This window comes from Crocodylus siamensis, chromosome 1, assembly GCF_052110815.1.
Source record: "Crocodylus siamensis isolate JL-2025a chromosome 1, ASM5211081v1, whole genome shotgun sequence".
NCBI lineage: Eukaryota > Metazoa > Chordata > Crocodylia > Crocodylidae > Crocodylus > Crocodylus siamensis.
The window spans coordinates 4,529,767-4,548,994 of record NC_143395.1 but is presented as its reverse complement, the minus strand read 5'-3'; the positions used below and the strand labels follow the sequence as shown (position 1 = coordinate 4,548,994).

The 19,228-nt window shown below is 48.4% G+C and overlaps 1 protein-coding gene across 2 annotated transcripts in view; it reads left to right on the top strand.

The window, feature by feature from the left end:
* The first annotated feature begins 1,327 nt into the window (after positions 1–1,327).
* LOC149872512 (interleukin-17A-like) overlaps positions 1,328–19,228 on the top strand; it is a 55,733-nt gene continuing 37,832 nt past the window's right edge. The window contains exons 1-2 of one of the 2 annotated variants that reach the window (XM_090030559.1): positions 1,328–1,607; positions 1,728–1,889. In XM_090030559.1, coding sequence (XP_089886685.1) covers positions 1,740–1,889 — 150 coding nt within the window. In that variant the 5' untranslated portion in view covers positions 1,328–1,607; positions 1,728–1,739. Of the gene's footprint in view, positions 1,608–1,727; positions 1,890–19,228 lie in introns of those variants that run through there. The other variant, XR_016439643.1, reaches the window with a different exon arrangement.

Sequence of the window (19,228 nt, the reverse complement as noted above, 5' to 3'; positions counted from 1 at the left end):
TGTGGGTTATTCCCCCCTCTCCTCCCCACCCTCCAAATGTCCTGTCAAAATATCAAATCATCTAACCTAATGACTTTTTTTTTTTAGTTCATTATTAAACCAAAATCAGCAGCTTTATCAGTAAAAATCATCTGTTCACATAAGTCTGATCCGTTCTCCCCCAGGGTAACCCTGTGGTGACATGTCAGTGCTTGCGGCACTAGCCCCGGGACTAAGGGAACCAAAAACAGAGTCGGTTTGGAGGCAGAATGTGATCCACCTCTGGAAAAGAGGATACAAGGTGTCAGGAGGTGAATGGACACTGCTCCGGGCCATCCCAGCCAGGTCCCTTGTCTGCACGGACTTTCTTGATGAAACCCTGGGCAAATCTTCCCATCTTTCTCTGGGCCCAGAGGGGAAAAGCGCTTCTGTCCTCATCAGAGGTGCTGCAAGAACAAATGAGCCTCGGAAGCTTGAATGCAGACACTGCAATAATGGCCCATGAGAGCTGGATAGGGAATAGAGGGGATCAGGCCTAATGAGATACTTGAAACTCAGGACTCCTAGGTTTTAATCTCACCTTTGCTTTACTACATAGATTCATAGATGCTAGAGTTGGAAGGGCCCTCATCAGATCATCGAGTCCGACCCCCTGCCCTGGGCAGGAAACGGCATTGGGATCAGACGGCTTTTTGCACATGCTAGGTTTACTACCTGGCTTTTCACACATGCTAGATTTTTCCCCAAGGTCGCAGCCCCCCGCTGCTGGGCCCAGCTTTTCAAAGGCACGGTGGAGACTCCCCCGCATCGCCCCCCTTTGGGTGCAGAGCTCCAGCAAAAAATCTGGCCCTTTGCTCAGATTTCACCTTCAGGGAAGACAGGGGCACTTCCCTGCCATGCCTGGGTCTTGCAAAGCTCAGCCAATGCTGGTTGCAAACTGCACTGGGGCTCCACGGTAGCACTGCTGCCTCCGCTTGATTTTATGGTGACGTGCATCTGTTATTAGAAACCCCCCATTGTCCTCGCCTGCTAGATCAGCTAGGAAACTGCCCAGACTTAAAAGCAGCAGGCCCCGCTCTGGTGCGAAGCGAAGAGCTGCTGCACGTCTGAAAGGGGATAACGTTGAGATGTGCCCTCCCGGCACAGGACAGCTGAAGAGGTGTAATTCAACAGCTCCCCATCCTGCTGTCACGGCTGTGATTGAGGTGGACAGGAGGCACGGCAATGGCCACGGCTTGTAAAGGACACGGACAGGTGGGAGGGCCGAGCGCCGGGGTGGGGCGGCTACGGGAGGGGCACGCCATACAAAAGGCATTGTGCCGGCCTCCTCGGGCACCAGCGGGGAGATGGGGCCAACAGAGAGAGAGGTGGAGGGAGCAGAGCGCAGCAGGGAAGGGACCCGAGGGGATGGTAGGAGGACTTGCATGTAAAAGGCAAGATCCAGGGCTAGGCTTTTTGCTTATGGGCAGTGCATACCAGCCACTGGGGCAGGACCCTTAGATTCAGAGCTAGAAATCAAGCAGGGAGCCAAAGCCAGATGAGGCTAGGATGTCTGGGTGCCAGGAAGATGGAGCAGGAGGCGGGCGATTTAAGCTGCAAGGGTGTGAAAAGCCCAAGCCAGGATGCAGGTGAGACAGGAGAGAAGCAGGGGGCGGGGACCCTCCTTTTTCACCCCTTCAGTGTGACATGCCCCAGAAGCCCCTTTAGCATCAGTCTGGCTGAAACCCACTTCAAGGCCCCTAATCTAGGCCACCGTCTGAATGACTGCGCCAGCCGCAGGGAAACTGGAAGGAGAGGAGAGGCCCCGAGCTGGACTTGCCCGCACGATAAACCCTGCTGCGGGGCAGGAAGCCATGCAGGGACCAGCTGGGGGGAAGAGGAGGAAGATGTCCGTCACACCTCTGATTAAGGTAATTTCTGAGATTTTTGCCACTGCCGTATTTAACAGGCTTCTTTTCCTGACCCTGGAGATTTGCCCCCCATCTTGTTATTTGCATAACAGAGCCTCAAGATCCCGACCGAGGACAGGGCCCCGTTGCGCCGGATGCTACGCAGATGCTTTGTAGGGAGCAGTCTGTGCCCAGAGCGTACAAATGAATAAAGTGAGACACAGGGCGGGGGGGCGGTTGGTGTTGAAGGTCCCGCCGTCGCTCAGAATGGGGACTGCCTCCGGCACAGTCTGCTCGGAGATCCCTGGTTAAGTCACTTAAGCCCAGCTGCCCTTCATTCGCCATCTCTCGCATGGGAACACTAACCCTTCCCTCCCGGCGAGGTGGTGTGCATTAAGGATTGTGAGATGTACCTGTGATCTGGGGAAGGAGACCTAATATGTAGCTAAAATGGGGGAAATGCCCAGTAGCTTCCTGAGGCCACCTCGCCACTTCTATTATGGTGTTCTCCCTTGCAGCAGCAAAAAGAAAAAAAATCCGTAATGAATTCAGTCATCATTTAAAGCTGTGCAGCTCTTGTTTTGTTATCCATGCAAACCTGTACCTGACTCCCCTTATGGGAACAGCTCATGGGGCACTGAAAACCCATGCACCTGCATAGCAGCCAAAGGATAAGACTATCTAGCCAAAGAGAGGTTTGGAAGAATCCCCCAAGATGCATCTCTTGAAGCTGATTTACTGACAACGCCAGGGTAAGCTTTTGATCCTGTAAAGGTGTTTGAAGCAGGCTTTGTTTCAGCAAGGATGAGACTTCAGTCAGGCCCCACTTCTACCAAACCTGAATGTCTGGGAATCTGTGGGAATCTGTATAGGGCAGTGATCCTCAAGGAAAGTGTCTTGAGATCCTTTCAAGGGTGCCGCACTGTTTGCACACCTAACCTGATCCACAGGATAAACCCAGAAATGTCAGAGGAATCCGGAGTGTCAAAGCCAGTCTGACCTCTTCTGTCTTTCCGAGTTCTGTGCCAGAGGAAAAAAATGCTCTAATATTTTTTATGCAGTCAAAAAAAACAAAGAAACAAGTAAAGATTAAGAGCTGGCATTTTCCAAAGAGTGCCTTGCATTTTAAAGAGGTGGAGAACCGCTGGTTTAGGGGGATAGCAATCCTAATCAGTGGCTCAGGGACGGCAACAGTCATCGCCGTAGCGAAAAGGTGGTAGGTTCTGGCCTATAATGCATTGCAAAGGGATACGGTAACAATTCCTGCCCATGTCAGAGGTGGCACGTCTACCCACCACTGGTCTGCATTTTGCAGTCAACAGGCACTGGATGAAATGGCTAGATAGCATTGGGAATGGGAGCAAGAACCCCTTCCCTCCCCACCAGGGTAGTGGTGGTCTCACATGGACCCACAGAGACTCCCCCTCCTTCCCACATATCTTGTGCCTTAACCACCCACTGAGTTTTAACCAGACAACACCCTTGGCCCTGCCTAATTCATGATTTGGTCCTTGGGCACTTTACTTGGAAGGATGGCAGGGAAATATGGGTTGCAAGACCCTAGAGCCTGACTCTCCTGCTCCCTAGCCATGTTTCTGAACCACCTGGCTATTGGGCTAAAAGGTGGGTGGATTCTCCCCGGGTCAGTCGCTCTCACTGTGGTTCGTCGGGGACTTGCACAGCATCGCTAACTTTCCAAATTGGAATAGCACCGCAGAAAGCATAAGGGGCTGCAGCATGCTAAGAAAAGCCACTCTGGTCACTCAAGTGGATCCAGGGTCTGAAACCCTGAGTGCCTCTGAAGTGTCAAAGAGCCCTTAGACCTCTAAAGGCAATGCCAAATTTGGGCTTAAGTGAGTTGCCCAAGGTCACCCAGGAAGTCTGTTGCAGAGGCAGGAACTGATGGAAAGCTTTTTATCTCCCTAGGTAGCACCCTTACACTTGGGCCCCATTCAGTCACAGTATCATGGCAGTTATGGTATGTGATTTACTTCTGCCTGGTTTGCACCCCTCAGTGTGATCATTCCCCCATTTCACAATAGCATATTGCTAGCTCTTAGCAGGCTGGTTATTTAAACCAGGAGGCCAGAACGGGCTGGCTGATGCCACTGAGAAATGCATTTATTCTCCTTGCGAGCCTCTTATCTAAGCTGTAGGCAGCCTCCACACTGTCCCCTGCACTCAGACTACACCGTACGGGACCAGCCGGAAAGGGAGCAGAAGCAAACAAGCTCTGGCAGCCTCCAAAATGCAACAAGCTCATTTCCCACAGGCCCCAAGCACATACCCATCACTGCTTGTGCTCTCTACCAAGGCCTTCAGGTTTGGCCCACAGAGCTGGAGCTCTGGGCGGCCCCAGCATGTTCTTTATATTACCCATTAAATGAGCTAAAAAAAAAAGGGGAGGGGGAGTAGGAAAACCTTCCCCTATTGCAGTCCCCATTGACTGCTACAAAGCCAGCAGTACAGGTATAGGCATGGGCTGAGCTGGATGCTATACCTGGCCCTGCTACAGGCTCCCCTGCCTAATTTTTGGCAAACCACTCAATAGTAGTGCCTCAGTTTCCCTTTTCTGTAAAATGAGAAGAGGGAGTTTCTTCGGTGCTCTCAGGCTGCCCTCAGTAAGTAAGAAGGATGGGTATGAACGATGGGTAGCCATTAGTAAGACCCCCAGAAGCCTTTCTTTTCAATAAGGGGAGGTGAGAGAGACATCAGTGACGTGTATATGATAGGGGTGCACTGCTAAACATTTTCTCGGCCAATACCTATAGCCGATTATTAAGCAACCATCTCAGCCAATCCACTAACACAGGGGTTTCAAATGTACCCCTTCTGACTCAAAGTTTCAACTCCTGTATCCCCTTATATTTTTTTCTTGTTAGGGGGAGGCAGATTGAGGCCCTCACGGTGAGGGAGGGAGTAGCCCCCCAACCCTCCTCCCAGCGCTGCCTCCTGGCCCAAGTGCAGCACAGCCCAACAACTGCCCACGCCGGGAAGAGCCCGGCATGACTCAGCCCCAGCCCACAGCTGCTGCCCGCGCAGATCCAGAGGCACGCACCCTCATGCCCTCTCCGGGGGTGCACATAGCGGCAGCACTGGGCAGAGGGGGACAAATTGCCATCACCACCCACCGCCCTGCACTGCCACTCATTGATTGGCCCGGCCTTCTTCCGCAGGCTAATAATAGGCCGGGCCAATCACACATCGCTCATCAGCAGCCCACGGAGTAAACTGCAAACTGTAGGAACATGCTGGGGGAGACGCCATGGCCATGCCCTGGAGTGCACTCCATCTGCGCCCCCCCACACACACACCCCTGCGCATACCCTCTACAGCCTTTCTAAGTACCCCGGGGGTATGCATACCCCCGGTTGACAACCCCTGCAATAACTGATTTACTTTAAAATGCTTTGCATGAATAAACCTCTGCCACCCCCCCGTGCCTGCTGGATGAGCCACCTGTGGCTCCATCCCATTCTCCACCCAAGCCCTGGGTCCCGTGCACCACCCTTGTTGGGCAGCCTCTGCCCCTGCCCACTCCCTCCCTCACTGTGGGGACCTTGATCTCTCCCCACACCCCTTCCCCTCCATAGACTTACCTGCAGGGAGCTGCTTTCCACACTGCCTGGGTGTATTCCTGGCCACGTGCAGATGTGAGGCCGTGCACACACATGTGGTGCCCCCTACGTCTCACTCCCATCAGCCCCAAGCAGGACCCCTTACGAGCTAGATTGCACCCGCCTGCACAGGGAAACCTGCTGGTTCCCAAGGGAACCCAAGCATCTGGGGGCCCTGGCCTCATGGGGGAGAGGGAACCCTGGTGTCCAGGGCCTTGGCCAGAAGGCATAATTATCGGTCAACATTAATCAGCTACAACAGCCAAAAAAGGCTGATAGCTGATAATGTCATTTCCCCTTTTATGAGTGTCGATCTGATAGGCAACTGATATGTTGATGCACCTCTAGTACATGATATTTAAACAGGATATAGAAGAAAGTATCATATTAAGAATTTTTTCATCCACTGTAGAAAGAATTACAAAAGAAAGCCAGTGATTTAACCAGTCTGAAGGGCAGTCCAGCTTGCCGAGTACTTTTGGGAATTGAGCAAAGTACTATGTAGGGAACTGTCATGCACATTGAGAGAGTGGCTTAACCACATAGTTAAAGTAAAGCAGACATACATCTAGCCCTACAGTGCAGTAAATCTTTCAAATCCAGGGTAAATTCCCGTTCCCACTGCTCACCCAATGTGATGCACCTATTCCCCTAGCCTTTGCTCAGTGAAAACCATCTTTCCCTCCACACACCTAGTGCCCAGACACTGTTATAACATCTACAGCATACACCTTGTCTTGTGCCCTTGCTTTAGGATGGGGTAAATTTACACAGGATTAAAAACCAGGTTAAATTATCTCATTGTAAGGGTGGTGTGTTCCTACCCTTTGTTTTACAGTATCTTTTAATCTCTCAGTTTTTGAATATCCAGCCTGAACCCTCTGGGTTTTCAAAGAGTGCCTCTATATCTTGTCAAGAGCAGGTGAAAGGAAGTGGACTGAGCACTCCCCACCCACACACATCTGCTGACATTCTTGAGCCCAAACTCTGCCTGGAAGATGCTTCAGACTCACCCCTAGCACCTGCCCTCAGGCCAGCCTGGGACTGAGAGCTCAATGGCAAGCAACAGGGACAGCTCCAAGCAGCCTCCCTAGCAAGCTTCCAGCAGACTCAGATGGGGACAAGATGTGCTCAGTCCAATTGTCCCCAGGACTCACTGGGCGCGTCTACATGAGACGCTTTACTTGAGATTAGAATTACTGCATAGTAAGTATCTGTGTCTACACGTGCAGACATGTACTGCACAGTAATTTGCTCCAGTTAAGAGTAAATTTAGCACCTGCAAATGCAAGCAGCAAATTTACTCTTGGTTACTTACTGCACAGTAGCACACATGTAGATGCCTGACTGGGAGCAAATGTGCTCCTACTCAGCTGGGAAGCAGAGAGCAGGAGATTGCTCCCTCCCCCAGGGAGCTGCCTGCTGCCAGGGTGGGCTCCACCACCAGAGTCTGGGTGCAGACAATGTCCCCCTGCCCAGACAGCAGGGAGCTCCCAGCCCCCACTTCGTGATCAGGGAGCAGGGCCTGGGAGATCCTTAGCTCTCAGTGCCAGCGCCGCAGTGTAGACACATGCCTGGGAGAGTTTACGGTAAAGTACTCTACTGCTCCCGGATTATTTCCCCGTGTAGATGTACCCACTGACACACTGTGGATAAGCCCAGAAGTCCTGAGCACCCCTCCCAGCTCCCACTGACTTCACGTCATAGGTGCTTAGGGCCAAGAAAATAAAATCCAGGTACCCCAGGGAAACAGATGCTCAATCCTCAGAGTGCCATTCGTCATTCAAACAGCTGAGACGCGCATAAAAAAAAAGAAAGAAAAAAGAATTTGAGCCCTTTAAAAGAGCTGCAGAGAAAAAACTCTTGCTTCAGCCAACTTATCTATGGATGCAACCTTGTACACCCACTAGACTTGGAAGGAAACACAGTTGCTTGGTATCCCCAAGCTGAAATGCGGACTGAGCTGCCTGGACCACCGTGCTCAAAGCTTGCCGGCAGTAAGGCACACCTGGCTACAAGCACTCGGTAGCACTGTGCTCAGGGCATCTTCACGCCTCCACAGATGGCTTCAGAGTGGATCCAGAGGGGGTGCAGTGGCACGGCAGCACCCTGCTTCTGGACTGGAGCCTGTAGGGACTTCTTTAAAGTCCCCGAAGTCTGTAAGAGCCCCCCTCCCTTCCCCTCCATGCTCACAGGCACATCTCTTCCCCGCCTTGCCTGTCACTGCTGCTTTCCCTGCTGTCCTGGCTGAGGGAGAAGCCTCAGAGCTACTTGTACCTGCTCCAGCTGGGATGCACAGGAGCTGGGCTCAGTTTGCAAAAGCGTCAGCAGCAGGAGCGATGGACACTGGGGTGGGCTTCCCTGAGAGCAGACACAGGAAGGGGAGCCCCTTTCCATCATTGCTGCGGCTACCACTGTTCCCAGCTCAGCCCAGCCCCTGTGCAACCTGGCTGGAGTACACAGAAGTGGCCTGGACGTTTCTCACTCCCCCAGGACAGTGGGAAAAGCAGCGGAGCAGGCAGCCAGAGAAGCAAAGGAAAAGGAGGGGAGTGGAGGGGACCTGCCTTTGAGCAGGGCGGGGAAGTGAGGAGAGATTCTTGAATGTTTTAGGGGCTTTTTTAAAAATCCCCAGAGGCTCCATAGGGGTGCAGCCACTTTGCAGCCGGGGTGGATGCTCCCACACCCCAAGTCCTGGATCCACCACTGGATGGCTTTGTCTTCTTTTAAATTAATGGGAGTGGAGGAGATGGAGCACTTCCCAGGAGGTGCCCTTGGGCTTGAGTCTCGTTCACACTGTGACCTCTCTGTACCTCTCCGACAGAGCAGAAAGGCCCTTTCTGTGGACATAAATATAGAGCATTGCAGAGGGACAGATGAGAACCAAGCTCCTGCCATCCCAGGGACAGGTGCTTCTAAGGAAGCACTCTCATTTCAGGGCAGGGTAGCCACAGAGCTTCAGAGGCAGCCCCACGACGTGAGTGCATGAACTCCTGGGGCATGAGACAGCTTGCTTCTAAAATATCCCCTCCCATGTATTCCCAAATGGAAAATCATCACAATTACAGTGCCCCTTGCAAGACAGCTGCAACCGTCTGCTCTCCTCCTCTTCCCCAAGCCAAGTAGGGACAGATGACAGATGCGGTCCTGAATATTGCTCAGATGATTGAGTTACTGTCATCAGCTCGGAAAGGCACGCTCTGTTGTCTGTTAACTTATACGTCTTCTGTTCAAAATAAAGGTAATATTTGTGGCTCAGTTATATGATTTGTACGTTAATAGATTCGCTGCATTTTTACAGCCTTCAGATTTGTGTGTAATTCTCCTTTCTTACATGTCCTATTATGCTCCTTAAATTTTAAGATTTTTTCTTTTTAATCCATTTTATTTAATCTTCTTCTTCTTTCCACCTCGTTCATTTTTTTCACCTTGCAGGGATATGGCCTTTTGGATCAGTTCCACAAACCTCTCATACAAGCAAAATTAGTCCATGCAACTTGTGCCCATATTTGATTCAAATCCTACATTGGTGTAAACACAGTGACTTAATAGATATCTTCCTGATTACACCAATGTAAGATCCAAAAATATGTAATGCAATTGTATATGTAATATACCTAATACATATAATGTGCATATGTATATTTATACATATATGTATATAGTATATGTATATATATATTTATGTGTGTGTGTGTGTATATATAGTTTCATAGTTTCATACACATATACATACACACACATAATATATATAATATATATATATAAAAAATATATAATATATATGTGTGTGTGTATATATAGATACACATATCCATATCCATATACATACATAAGTATGTATATTATATACATACATATTATATACATAAGTATAGAAATAGTTCAGGCCCATTCATTTCAATAAGACTATATGCACGAATAAAGTACAGCAGCCTAAGTAAATTCTGTAGGTTCAAGCATGCACTGGGCCAATATATTTCTTTCATCTCTAATTGTATGATCCATCTTGTTTTTCCCAGAAGATGAACTAGAGTTGAATAAGGAGCTGTCCCTTATGGAAAAGTCCAGTGCGATTTCAGGAATCAAAGCCAATGAGACAATTTAACAACAATTAGATAGAATATATATTATTCTTTGAGTGATCCTACAAAACCTAACAAAGAATTAAATCCTCATTATGGAATTTTCCAAGTTGATTCAAGACCAATCTGCTGGAAAGCTAATAGTTCAGACCCACTCAGCTTTCTGTAAAAGCTGACAAATTAAGATAGTTAAACCACAATACAATGACAGTATAATGATCAATCTGCAGTGGCAGCTCTTACCTGCTGTTCTCTTGTACCCCTTTTTTTCCTCCTCCTCCACCCCCCACCATTGCCATTATTAGCTGTGTTTCTCTTTTGCTCTCATGTGTGCTTTTCCTTCTTGTGCTTTTTTGGCACCTTAACCCTTGCTCAGTCTTACTGTAATGTTCATTAGGGGCCCAATGCTACCTCCATGGCCACTGACAGAGGGACCCATGCCACAAAAAAGAAGATGCAGATCTCCATCCCCTCTCTCCTGGAGAGAGTTTTCATTGCAATTATGTGCAACTGCTTGGGGAACGAGAGGCGTTGGGCCAAACTGTTGTAGGGCTATTTTGCAAACTTAACTAGCAAACGGAAGATTCCCGCTGAATGGAAGAACCCCCTAGTAGTTTGTAGCTGATGTAACTTTTCCTATTCCACCCCAATCTCCATTTCAGATGTAGGGGATGTGTCCACAATAAAGGGCTTCACTCTACCCTATAGACCTTTGACTATCCAAACAGTCCCTTGGGGCTCATAGACAAGTGAGGTAATGTACAGGGATGCCAGGGCACCCCAACTCCAAGCAGGAAGGAGAGGAGCCAGTGAGGTATGGATATAAAGTAGACCAATATTTGATGGATTATCAATATTGACTATCTTTTAAATTTTGAATGAACTATGGTCTTGAAATCCAGGCATTTTTTTAAAGGCTTGGAATAAATAAATTCCACTCAGCATTAAATTCAGATGGATGCGTGCCCCCAAAGCAATTGCAAGGCCATGGAAGAAACCCGGCCCCTAGCAGAATCAATAGCTGCTTTGCCACTGACATCAGTGAGACCAAAATTACATTGTCCACTCTTTAAGAAAGAGTCCCTTTGAACGCTCATCTTTCCTGAAATGGAGCAGATACAATGAGCGTTCAGTTGTCACGTATTAACAGAATAACTGCTTTGGTTGCCACTCAACGTATGTTTAGGAGCTGTAATATTTTGGTTGAGTCCCATGACTCATCTGTTTCCGAAAAGAGATGCTCTGATTTCTACATAAATCCCTGGCTTGGATACAGGAATTGCCAGATGAAACACTAGCCGGAGTTATGCAGGGATCAAGATAGGATGGTCTTTTCCGGCCTTAAAAGATAAGTCTAGAGCCCACCGAACAGGACCAGTTGTGTGACCAGGGTTATGAAGAGGTGAGAGTGTCGACAAATGAAGACTTAAAACTACTAGACTGTAATATGACGAGCTGCTTTTGGGATGAGCATATTCTGGAGAAGGAGTGGAATGAACACAGCAATTGATCAGTCTTCCCAAGAAATATTGTTAAATATTTCTCTAAGGTGATGCTGGAGTGATGTTGTAGCCATCACGGTCCAGGAAATATGCAAGAGGCAAGGATATTTTGGAGAGTGCTATTTTTTATTGGACTTGCTGCCTGGTTGAGAGAGATTTTAGGCAAAAATCTCTCCCAACCGTGCTGGGATCCAATAAAAGATGTGATTCCCATTAATATCTTTTCTAAGGTAACACTTTAACAAAGTGAGATGGTCTAGTAGGCAGGATGCTGTCTGGAGATTTGCAGCCTGCAGGTTCCTTACTGGGCTCCACTATACTGGAGGATCCTAAGCAAGTCATTTAGCCTCTCTGGGCTTCAGTTCTCCACCTATAAAACGAGACTGGCACTTCCCTAGCTACAGGGTGTACAAACTTAGGACTAGAAGTGGTTTCCCCTCCACCAAATCTAGTCCTTGAAAAACTCAAAGATGCTCAGCTGCTTTAGCAATGGAGGCCATGTAAGTACATTTGACAGAACTTGGCATGAAATCCTTTTTTTTCGGGGACGCAATACTGTACAGGTCAGTTTTCAGGAGCCACATCCCGAGGCCATTGCAGAAATACTTCATAAGGTCCTACAGCTCTATCAAGTAGCTGATGGGGAAGAACAGGAAAAATAAAGGTTGGCAAATAGAGCGCAGAAAACAGATGGCAACCCAAAGCACAAGAGTTGTGCTCCGCAGCTAAATGTACGGTGCTTGCTTTCTGTATCTTTGTGTACGCAGTACACACACACACATAGCAGGAGGGACCTCACCTTCTCCTTTGCTTTGTGGTGCTTCTGTTCCTCTGTTAGTTGCAGCTCAGCTCCTCAGCGGGCAGCATCCGCTTACCATCTTGAATCCTCGGGTAGATTTGTTATGCACCATTACACAGTTGTTACCTTCCATCCCACAGCCCGTCGTGCCTACCCCTCCTTGCAAAACTCTCTTCAGGGAGCTGCACAACAAATCTAGCTAATGCAAGAGCTGGGCCCTCAACAGAGGTCACAGTGACTGCAGCTCTATGCACGCCAGCATCAGGCACGAGCCACAATGACATTTGGCAATGTTTGATCCAAAGAGGTTTCCCAGTATTAACTGACTCAAACCAGCCTCCATTAGGCACATTTCCTGGGAGAGGGATACTGTGCTATGATTTCACAAGGAATCAGAGAAAAGGGGTAGGTGAACTGTCCAAAACAATATGGAAAGCCAGTGTCAGAGCCTGTGTGAATAGTCAGAAAAATCCTTCCTCCTATCCACACCATTGCAGCACACGTCAGTCTATCAAAGACAGCTACCACTGATTCCCCGTGCGTTCTTCCCCCACCATGCTTAGGGAGCTGTGTCTCCAAGTCAGACTATCACAGATAACATGCAAGGGTTGTCGAAAGGAACTGCCCAAGCAGACAAAGAAATCCATCCTCACTCCCTCATTTGAAATGGTCATCACCAATAACATTTGCACCCCCAGGCTAGGGACAGAAATTACACATAAATTAGTGTAAGTGATCAAAAACTAGTTTAAATCTGCAACACAACAGAAGTTCACTGCACATAAACTGCTTTCAAAATGACCAAAGCTGGTTTAAGATGGATGTAGGGTCAGACTTAACTAATTTAAGTTAAATCAGTTTATTGAACTTCTGGCTCAGATCTCCTTCAGATTCAAGCTAACTCACAGTCCCCCAGTATCCCAGGCTGCTTTGCACCTCCTCTGCAAAACTGCTGGTGGGTGGCTGGGCTAGCTTTGGGCCCTGCTGTCTGCTCCAGCTGAGCAGAGAGTCGTGCTTGAGCGCCCCCCGGCTTCTGGCATGAGCCACTGCAGGCATGTGGCTGCATTTCCAGAAGCAAAAAGAAATGCTTATCAGTTCAATCTATGCAGCTTCAGCTAACCTGCAAAGACTGAATCAATTCAGCCTTGGGATTTTTGACTGTCTGTAGTTAGCCCCAGTGCCCTGCCCAGTAAACACTGTAGTTTAGATGCTGTAAGCAGACAGCCACCATTGCTGAACCTCAGTTGGTAAATAGAAAAACTGGCATGAAAAAGTGAACCAAGCATGCGTCACTATGTTAGGAAATGCAGTCTGCAGATTATATTAAGTGTATGGAGATCCTTACTGGAGTGGTAGAAAGCCCATCAACAAGGGATGGGGGAATATACTTCAAAAAAACCCATTGTGCCATCGCCACCACATACAATGATACTGGACTGGGAGTCTAGAGAGATGAATTCTCTTCTTTACTCTCTTACTTACATACTGCTGGGCCTTTGGCAAGTCACGTGGCCTCTTTCCATCCTCCCACTCTTTGCCTAAGTTATCTACTTTGATGGTAAGCCATTCATACCAGGGATATTTTTATGGATTGCGTGTGCAGCTCTTCTGCACTGAGGTCCCGCACACCCCCCGCCACAAAAGGCCAGGATCAGGTGGCCTAATAAAAGACATCCATGAAGCAGTTTTCTCACTTTACAAGTGGAGGATAGACAGTCTGGAGGCTGACAGACTTCTCTTTTGAGGCAACATGCTTCTTTATATCCCCATAGGGATAACATTGCTATGGAATGTAAGGAAGTGTGTGGTTTCGGGGAGATGAACTCTTATGCACCGTTCTCCCCTTCTGCTTTTCTCTGCTGCACAGGAGACAATCTTATAGGAGACTGAATGTGGTTTTACTTCGGATTTTTAAAGGGATCAGAGGGAATGAAATACTCCTCAAGTTTTGGGGGCCGTAAGGAACCCAGTATCTGGACAAAGCCATACGTCACATCTTGGAACCTGTTTTTTTTTCCATACATTAAAAAAACCCAGAAACAATATTCACCCAGCTCTGGGAACCTTTCAAAAGGCAAACAATGGCTACCTCCAACCCACTGAAATTTAAAGTCATTTAGCATCTTATCAGTATCTGAGCCAGTGAAAATCTCCCCCCTTTGAGATCAATAGATGAAAAGTGCTAAGTATTGCAAATCACAGAAGAAAATGGAAAGGTGGCCATGCATTGCAAGCAAGTAGGGAATCCCTTCTCTTTGAGACGTCAGGAGGTCCGTACACGGAGATCCGCTCTGTGCTGCCAGGCCCGGATTGCACTACCAGCTCCTGAGCTACACTTCTGTGACCGCAGTGTAGACATAACCTAAGAAGAGTGAGGAAGAAACTTTGGGGCAAATCTTAATTCACCGGGATGGCACAGCTTTCCCATCTCTACATCACTAAACGCAATGCCCTGCCAACTTGCGCAGCAGCCAACAAGCCACTAAGACATCTAGATCTCTTATAAGTCTCCAGTTTGGCCTTCAGAGCCTGTGTCAACCTCCAGTTACACCCTGTTGCAGTCCTAATCCACCCAGGAAGCACCTAAAGCCCATATCAATCCCCAAGTCTTTAGTCACAAAAAAAACAGGACTAGTAACTTTTTGAAGCAAAGCAGCAACGCCCTCCCCTGACTGCCCAGTACCCTTGCTATTAGGGCACTTGCCCAAAGAGTGAAAGATCTGGATTCTAGGCCTCCTCAGCCAGAAGGGACTTAAACCCATATCTCCCAGTATCCCAAGTGCCCTAACTATGATCTGGGCAGGACCATGGGCACCCTCTACCCCTCCTATTGAAATTGGCTCCCTGGAGAGAAAGCCACATGGAGCCAAAAGAAGAGCATCAAACTAGGAGTGACTTGGTACCCAGTGGGTACATCTACACGAGACGCTTCATGCCCAATGGACTAATTCCATTGTGCATTGGTGTGGCTGGCAAAAATCATGCTACTGCGCTCATTGGCAGTAAAGTAGTACAATGGGCATGAAGCATCATCTACAATGCATTCATCTGCGCTAATGTGTAGTAGCACCAATTACAGCACATTTAGTACCTGTTATTACAGGTACTAAAACTTAATGCTTCATAATTATGGCGCATTAATGAATGTGTAGACGTGCCCAGTGGGGAGGACAGTGGGGAGGAAGACTTTGGTTCTAGACCTTGCTCCCAGTCTATGCTTCTGACTGCAGCAGATACCCCCATGGTTTTGCTCTAGAGCTGGGGGGGTGGGGTCTTAGAGCCTTTCCAAAAATAATCTAGGTTTCCTTTTAAATCCTTAGTAGGTAGTTTTGTTACCAGTTTTAGTGCTCAGCCCTATTCTCAATCCTAGTAGAATCTGCTTCAGTGATAACCTGTGGAGCACACTGCCATGAGGAGTAGGGCTCTGTAGGACATGGGGACAATGGCATTTTACCCACTCAAAACAACATTGGAATTGGCCAGTGTCATTGCTGAGCCACTGACATGACTGTTTGAGCTCTCATGGTGCTCCGGCCAAGTCCCTAAGGACTGGAAAAAGGCCAGTGTGGTGCCCATTTTTAACAATGGGAGAAGGGATGAGCTGGGTAACTTTAGGCCAGTCCATCTTACCTCTATCTCTGGGAAAAGACTAGGAAAAAAACATCAAAGAGCATATTTGTGAAGGCCCAGCAGGGGAAACGATGCTGAAAGGAAACCAGCATGGGTTTGTTGCAGGTACCTGACAAACATTATAGCCTTTTATGACTAGGTCACATACTGCCTTGACATAGGAGCAGAGGCCGATGTCATCTACCTGGATTTTAGGAAGGCCTTCAACACAGTTTTGCATCCTATTCTCATAGGGAAGCTAACGGGCTGTGGAGTGGACACCTACACAGTCAGGTGGGTAGCTAACTGGCTTTGGGACCAAACCAGAGAGTGGTGGTGGACAGGTCATTCTTGGCCTGGAAGGAGGTGGGCAGTGGGGTCCCGCAGGGGTCAGTCCTTGGGCTGGTGTTATTTAATATCTTCATCGGCGATTTGGACGAGGGTATGCTGAGCACCCTCTCCAAGTTCATAGATAATGCCAAATTATGGGGCAAAGTTAATACACTGGAGGGCAGAGAGCAGTTACAGGCCAACCTGGACAAGTTGGATCAATGGGCAGAACAAAATAGGATGCAATTCAACAAAGATAAATGTAAGGTACTCCACCTAGGAAAGAGAAATCCCCAGCAAACCTAGAGGTTGAGGGATGACCTCCTCAGCAGCTCAGCGGCTGAGAGGGATCTTGGAGTCATAGTTGACTCCAAAATGAACATGAGCCGGCAATGCAATGAGGCCATCAAGAAAGCCAATCGCACCTTATCATACATTAGCAGATGCATGACCAACAGATCAAGGGAGGCGATGTTCCCCCTCTATGCGGCATTAGTCAGGTCACAGTTGGAGTACTGTGTCCAGTTTTGGGCACTGCACTTCAAGAGGGACATGCAGGATCTGGAGAGGGTTCAGAGGAGGGCCACTCACATGATTAGTGGTCTCCATGAAAGACCCTACGAAGAGAGGTTGAGAGATCTGGGTCTCTTCAGCCTTTACAAAAGACAGCTGAGGGGTAACCTTATAGCCACCTATAAGTTTATCAGGGGAGGACAGCAGGGAATTGGGGACGTGCTGTTTACCAGAGTGCCCAGGGAGTAACTAGGACTAATGGGTGCAAACTAGTGGAGAGTAGATTCAGGTTAGACATTAGGAAGACATTTTTTACACTAAGGGTGGCCAGAATCTGGAACGGGCTGCCGAGAGAGGTGGTGCTCTCACCTAACTTGGAGGTCTTCAAGAGGAGGCTTGATAGGCACCTAGCCGGGGTTGTCTGACCTCGGTCCTCTTTCCTGCCAGGGCAGGGGTTCAGACATGACGATCATAGTTTCATAGTTTCATAGTAGCTAGAGTCGGAAGGGACCTAGGAAGATCCATTGGGTCCCTTCCGACTCTATAATCTATGAACTCATAATCTATGAAGCATTTCCACAGGACAACAATACGATAGCCACGATGAAGAAATCCCTGGTCCTTTGGAGGCTGAGCTATTCAAGGGCAATTATAATGGCTATTAGTACGGCAAATCAGCATATCCTTAGGCAGCTGCAACTCAACCTTTATTATAAGGGAACTTTGCTGAGTCTATCCAAGCTTTACTATATAAAAATAAAAAAAACCTGAGGTTATGTTCTGCTAACAGTCTAAGACCCAGATTTTTTTTAAAGGCATTTAGACATTGTGGATGTCAGGGAGAATTAGGCACCTAAACCCCATTTAACAATCTAAGATAAGGGCCAGATTGTACAAGGTATTTAGGTGCCTCGCGCCTGCTGAAAGCTATAGGCATCAGGTGTCTAAATACCTTTTAAAAAGTAGCTCTCAGTTGCCCTGTAACCCCTGGGAGGTGAAGATAGGGCATGCTTCTAGGCCAGAGGTGTCAAACTCACCTTGTGCCCCAGGCTAGATCCAGACCATGGGGCTCCTTGCAAGCCAGATCTGGCTTGGGGCACAGGGCAGCAGCAGCGGCCACCGCAACAACAGCAGGGCAGGTGGCCATAGCCCAGGTGAGCACTTGCTGTGACAGCCCCCACACCGCCAACAGTCGTGTCCACCTAGGCAGGCCCACCGCTAGCCATGCCCTAAAGTCCATGGCCCCGGGCTACATGAAGTAGCTGTATGGGCCAGATGTCTGATACCCCTATTCTAGCCACTGTAGATAGAGTCTCAACCTATTCAAAATGAACTGAAACCTTTGGAAAATGTATGTCGTTTAGCTACTTTTGGAAATTATACTTTCAAGGCAAAACAGAGCAAAGATCTGTCCATCTGGCTCTCTAGAAATAGGCCCCGGCTTACCTGCATTGTAAGTGGATGCAATACAAAAAGGCGTGTGTTTCATTTTATCTTTTTTCTGCCACCCTTGAAAAAGCCTTATAGGCTTACCAAAGGATAAATGGATGGATGGGTAGATGGAGCACAAGCTTTCATGAGCTGTAGCTCACTTCATTAGATGCTGAATTTTCAGGTCTTGCCAACCAGGCATGCCAACGCATATGCGTTATTCCTTTTCCCAGCAATTCAAAGGTCCTACCCACCCAGGCTGGATACAACAACAGGGCTGTTTTACAATTCAGCATCGTATCCCGCAACAAATGTGAGCACCTCTGCCCACAGAATAGGGCAGAATTTTTTTTTTTAAGTTACCCACAAGAGAAAAAACAGTGCAATGCTTAAGTGCTGGACTGGGACTCAGAAAACCTCACCTTGCCTTCTGCCAATGATGTGTTGTGTTGGCCCATTGGCTTCATCTCTATTTCCCCATGAGACCCTTCATAAACTCTTCTGGTGGGGGCTGTATCTGGCTGGGTGTCCATGCCCAGCACAGCATGGTACTGCTTCAATAGAGAAATAACCTCCCTTTGTAGAGTCACACTTCTGCAAAGCAGAGGCAAACTCCGCTCTTGAATGCTTCCCAGAGCTGTGTTTTTGGCAGGGACATGGGAGCTTACCCTTCTGGTGTCTTCTTTCCTAATAAGCAGCCCTAACGAAGCAGCCCGAAAGCGCCGAACACATGCAGGGCTCCCGATATTGCACAGCTTAGCATTCTCTCCAATGCTTAGCACCAGCAAAGGGAGGGTGAAAGGAGGGGGGAAATGCTCCTAATTAAAACATCTTGCCCACTGAATCTTGTCATGTCCGTGACAAGTCATGCACACATGGAGTGGGGCCCAGGCACGGGCTGGAAAAATGCGGCTTTTGTCCCATTTAAAAACTGCCACGCGCCTGGTTGCTCAATAGCCCCGACAGCTGTCAGCAGGCTGATCGTCTCAGGTGCAGCTGGGGGCAGCCGTGTGAAAAGGGATGCCTGACTGACAACTGACAGGTGACTTCCTTTCAATTGACAAAGAAGGTGTCTGAGCTCCCCCACAACTCCTTAGAAAAGAGAACAGCAAGTGAAGGGGAAAAAGCACATGGAAAACAGTCAGGGTGGGGGGTGGGGGGGTGAAGAATCAGACTCAGAATCCAGCTCTCCTGGGCCCAGACCTAATTGCTCTGCTAGGGCAGAGATTTGCCTCTGTGCGGTCTTAGGAACATAAGAAAACAGGGTTGGAAGGGACCCCACCAGGTCATTTAGCTTAGCCCCCTACTCAAGTCGGGATCATCTCCAACTAAACCATCCCAACCAACTGTCCAACCTGTTCTTGAAAACTTCCAAGGATGGAGAGTCTACAACATCTCTAGACAGCATGTTCCAGTCCTTGACCACCTCATAGTCAGCAGGTCCTCCTAATCTCCAACCTCAATTTCCCCTGCTGCA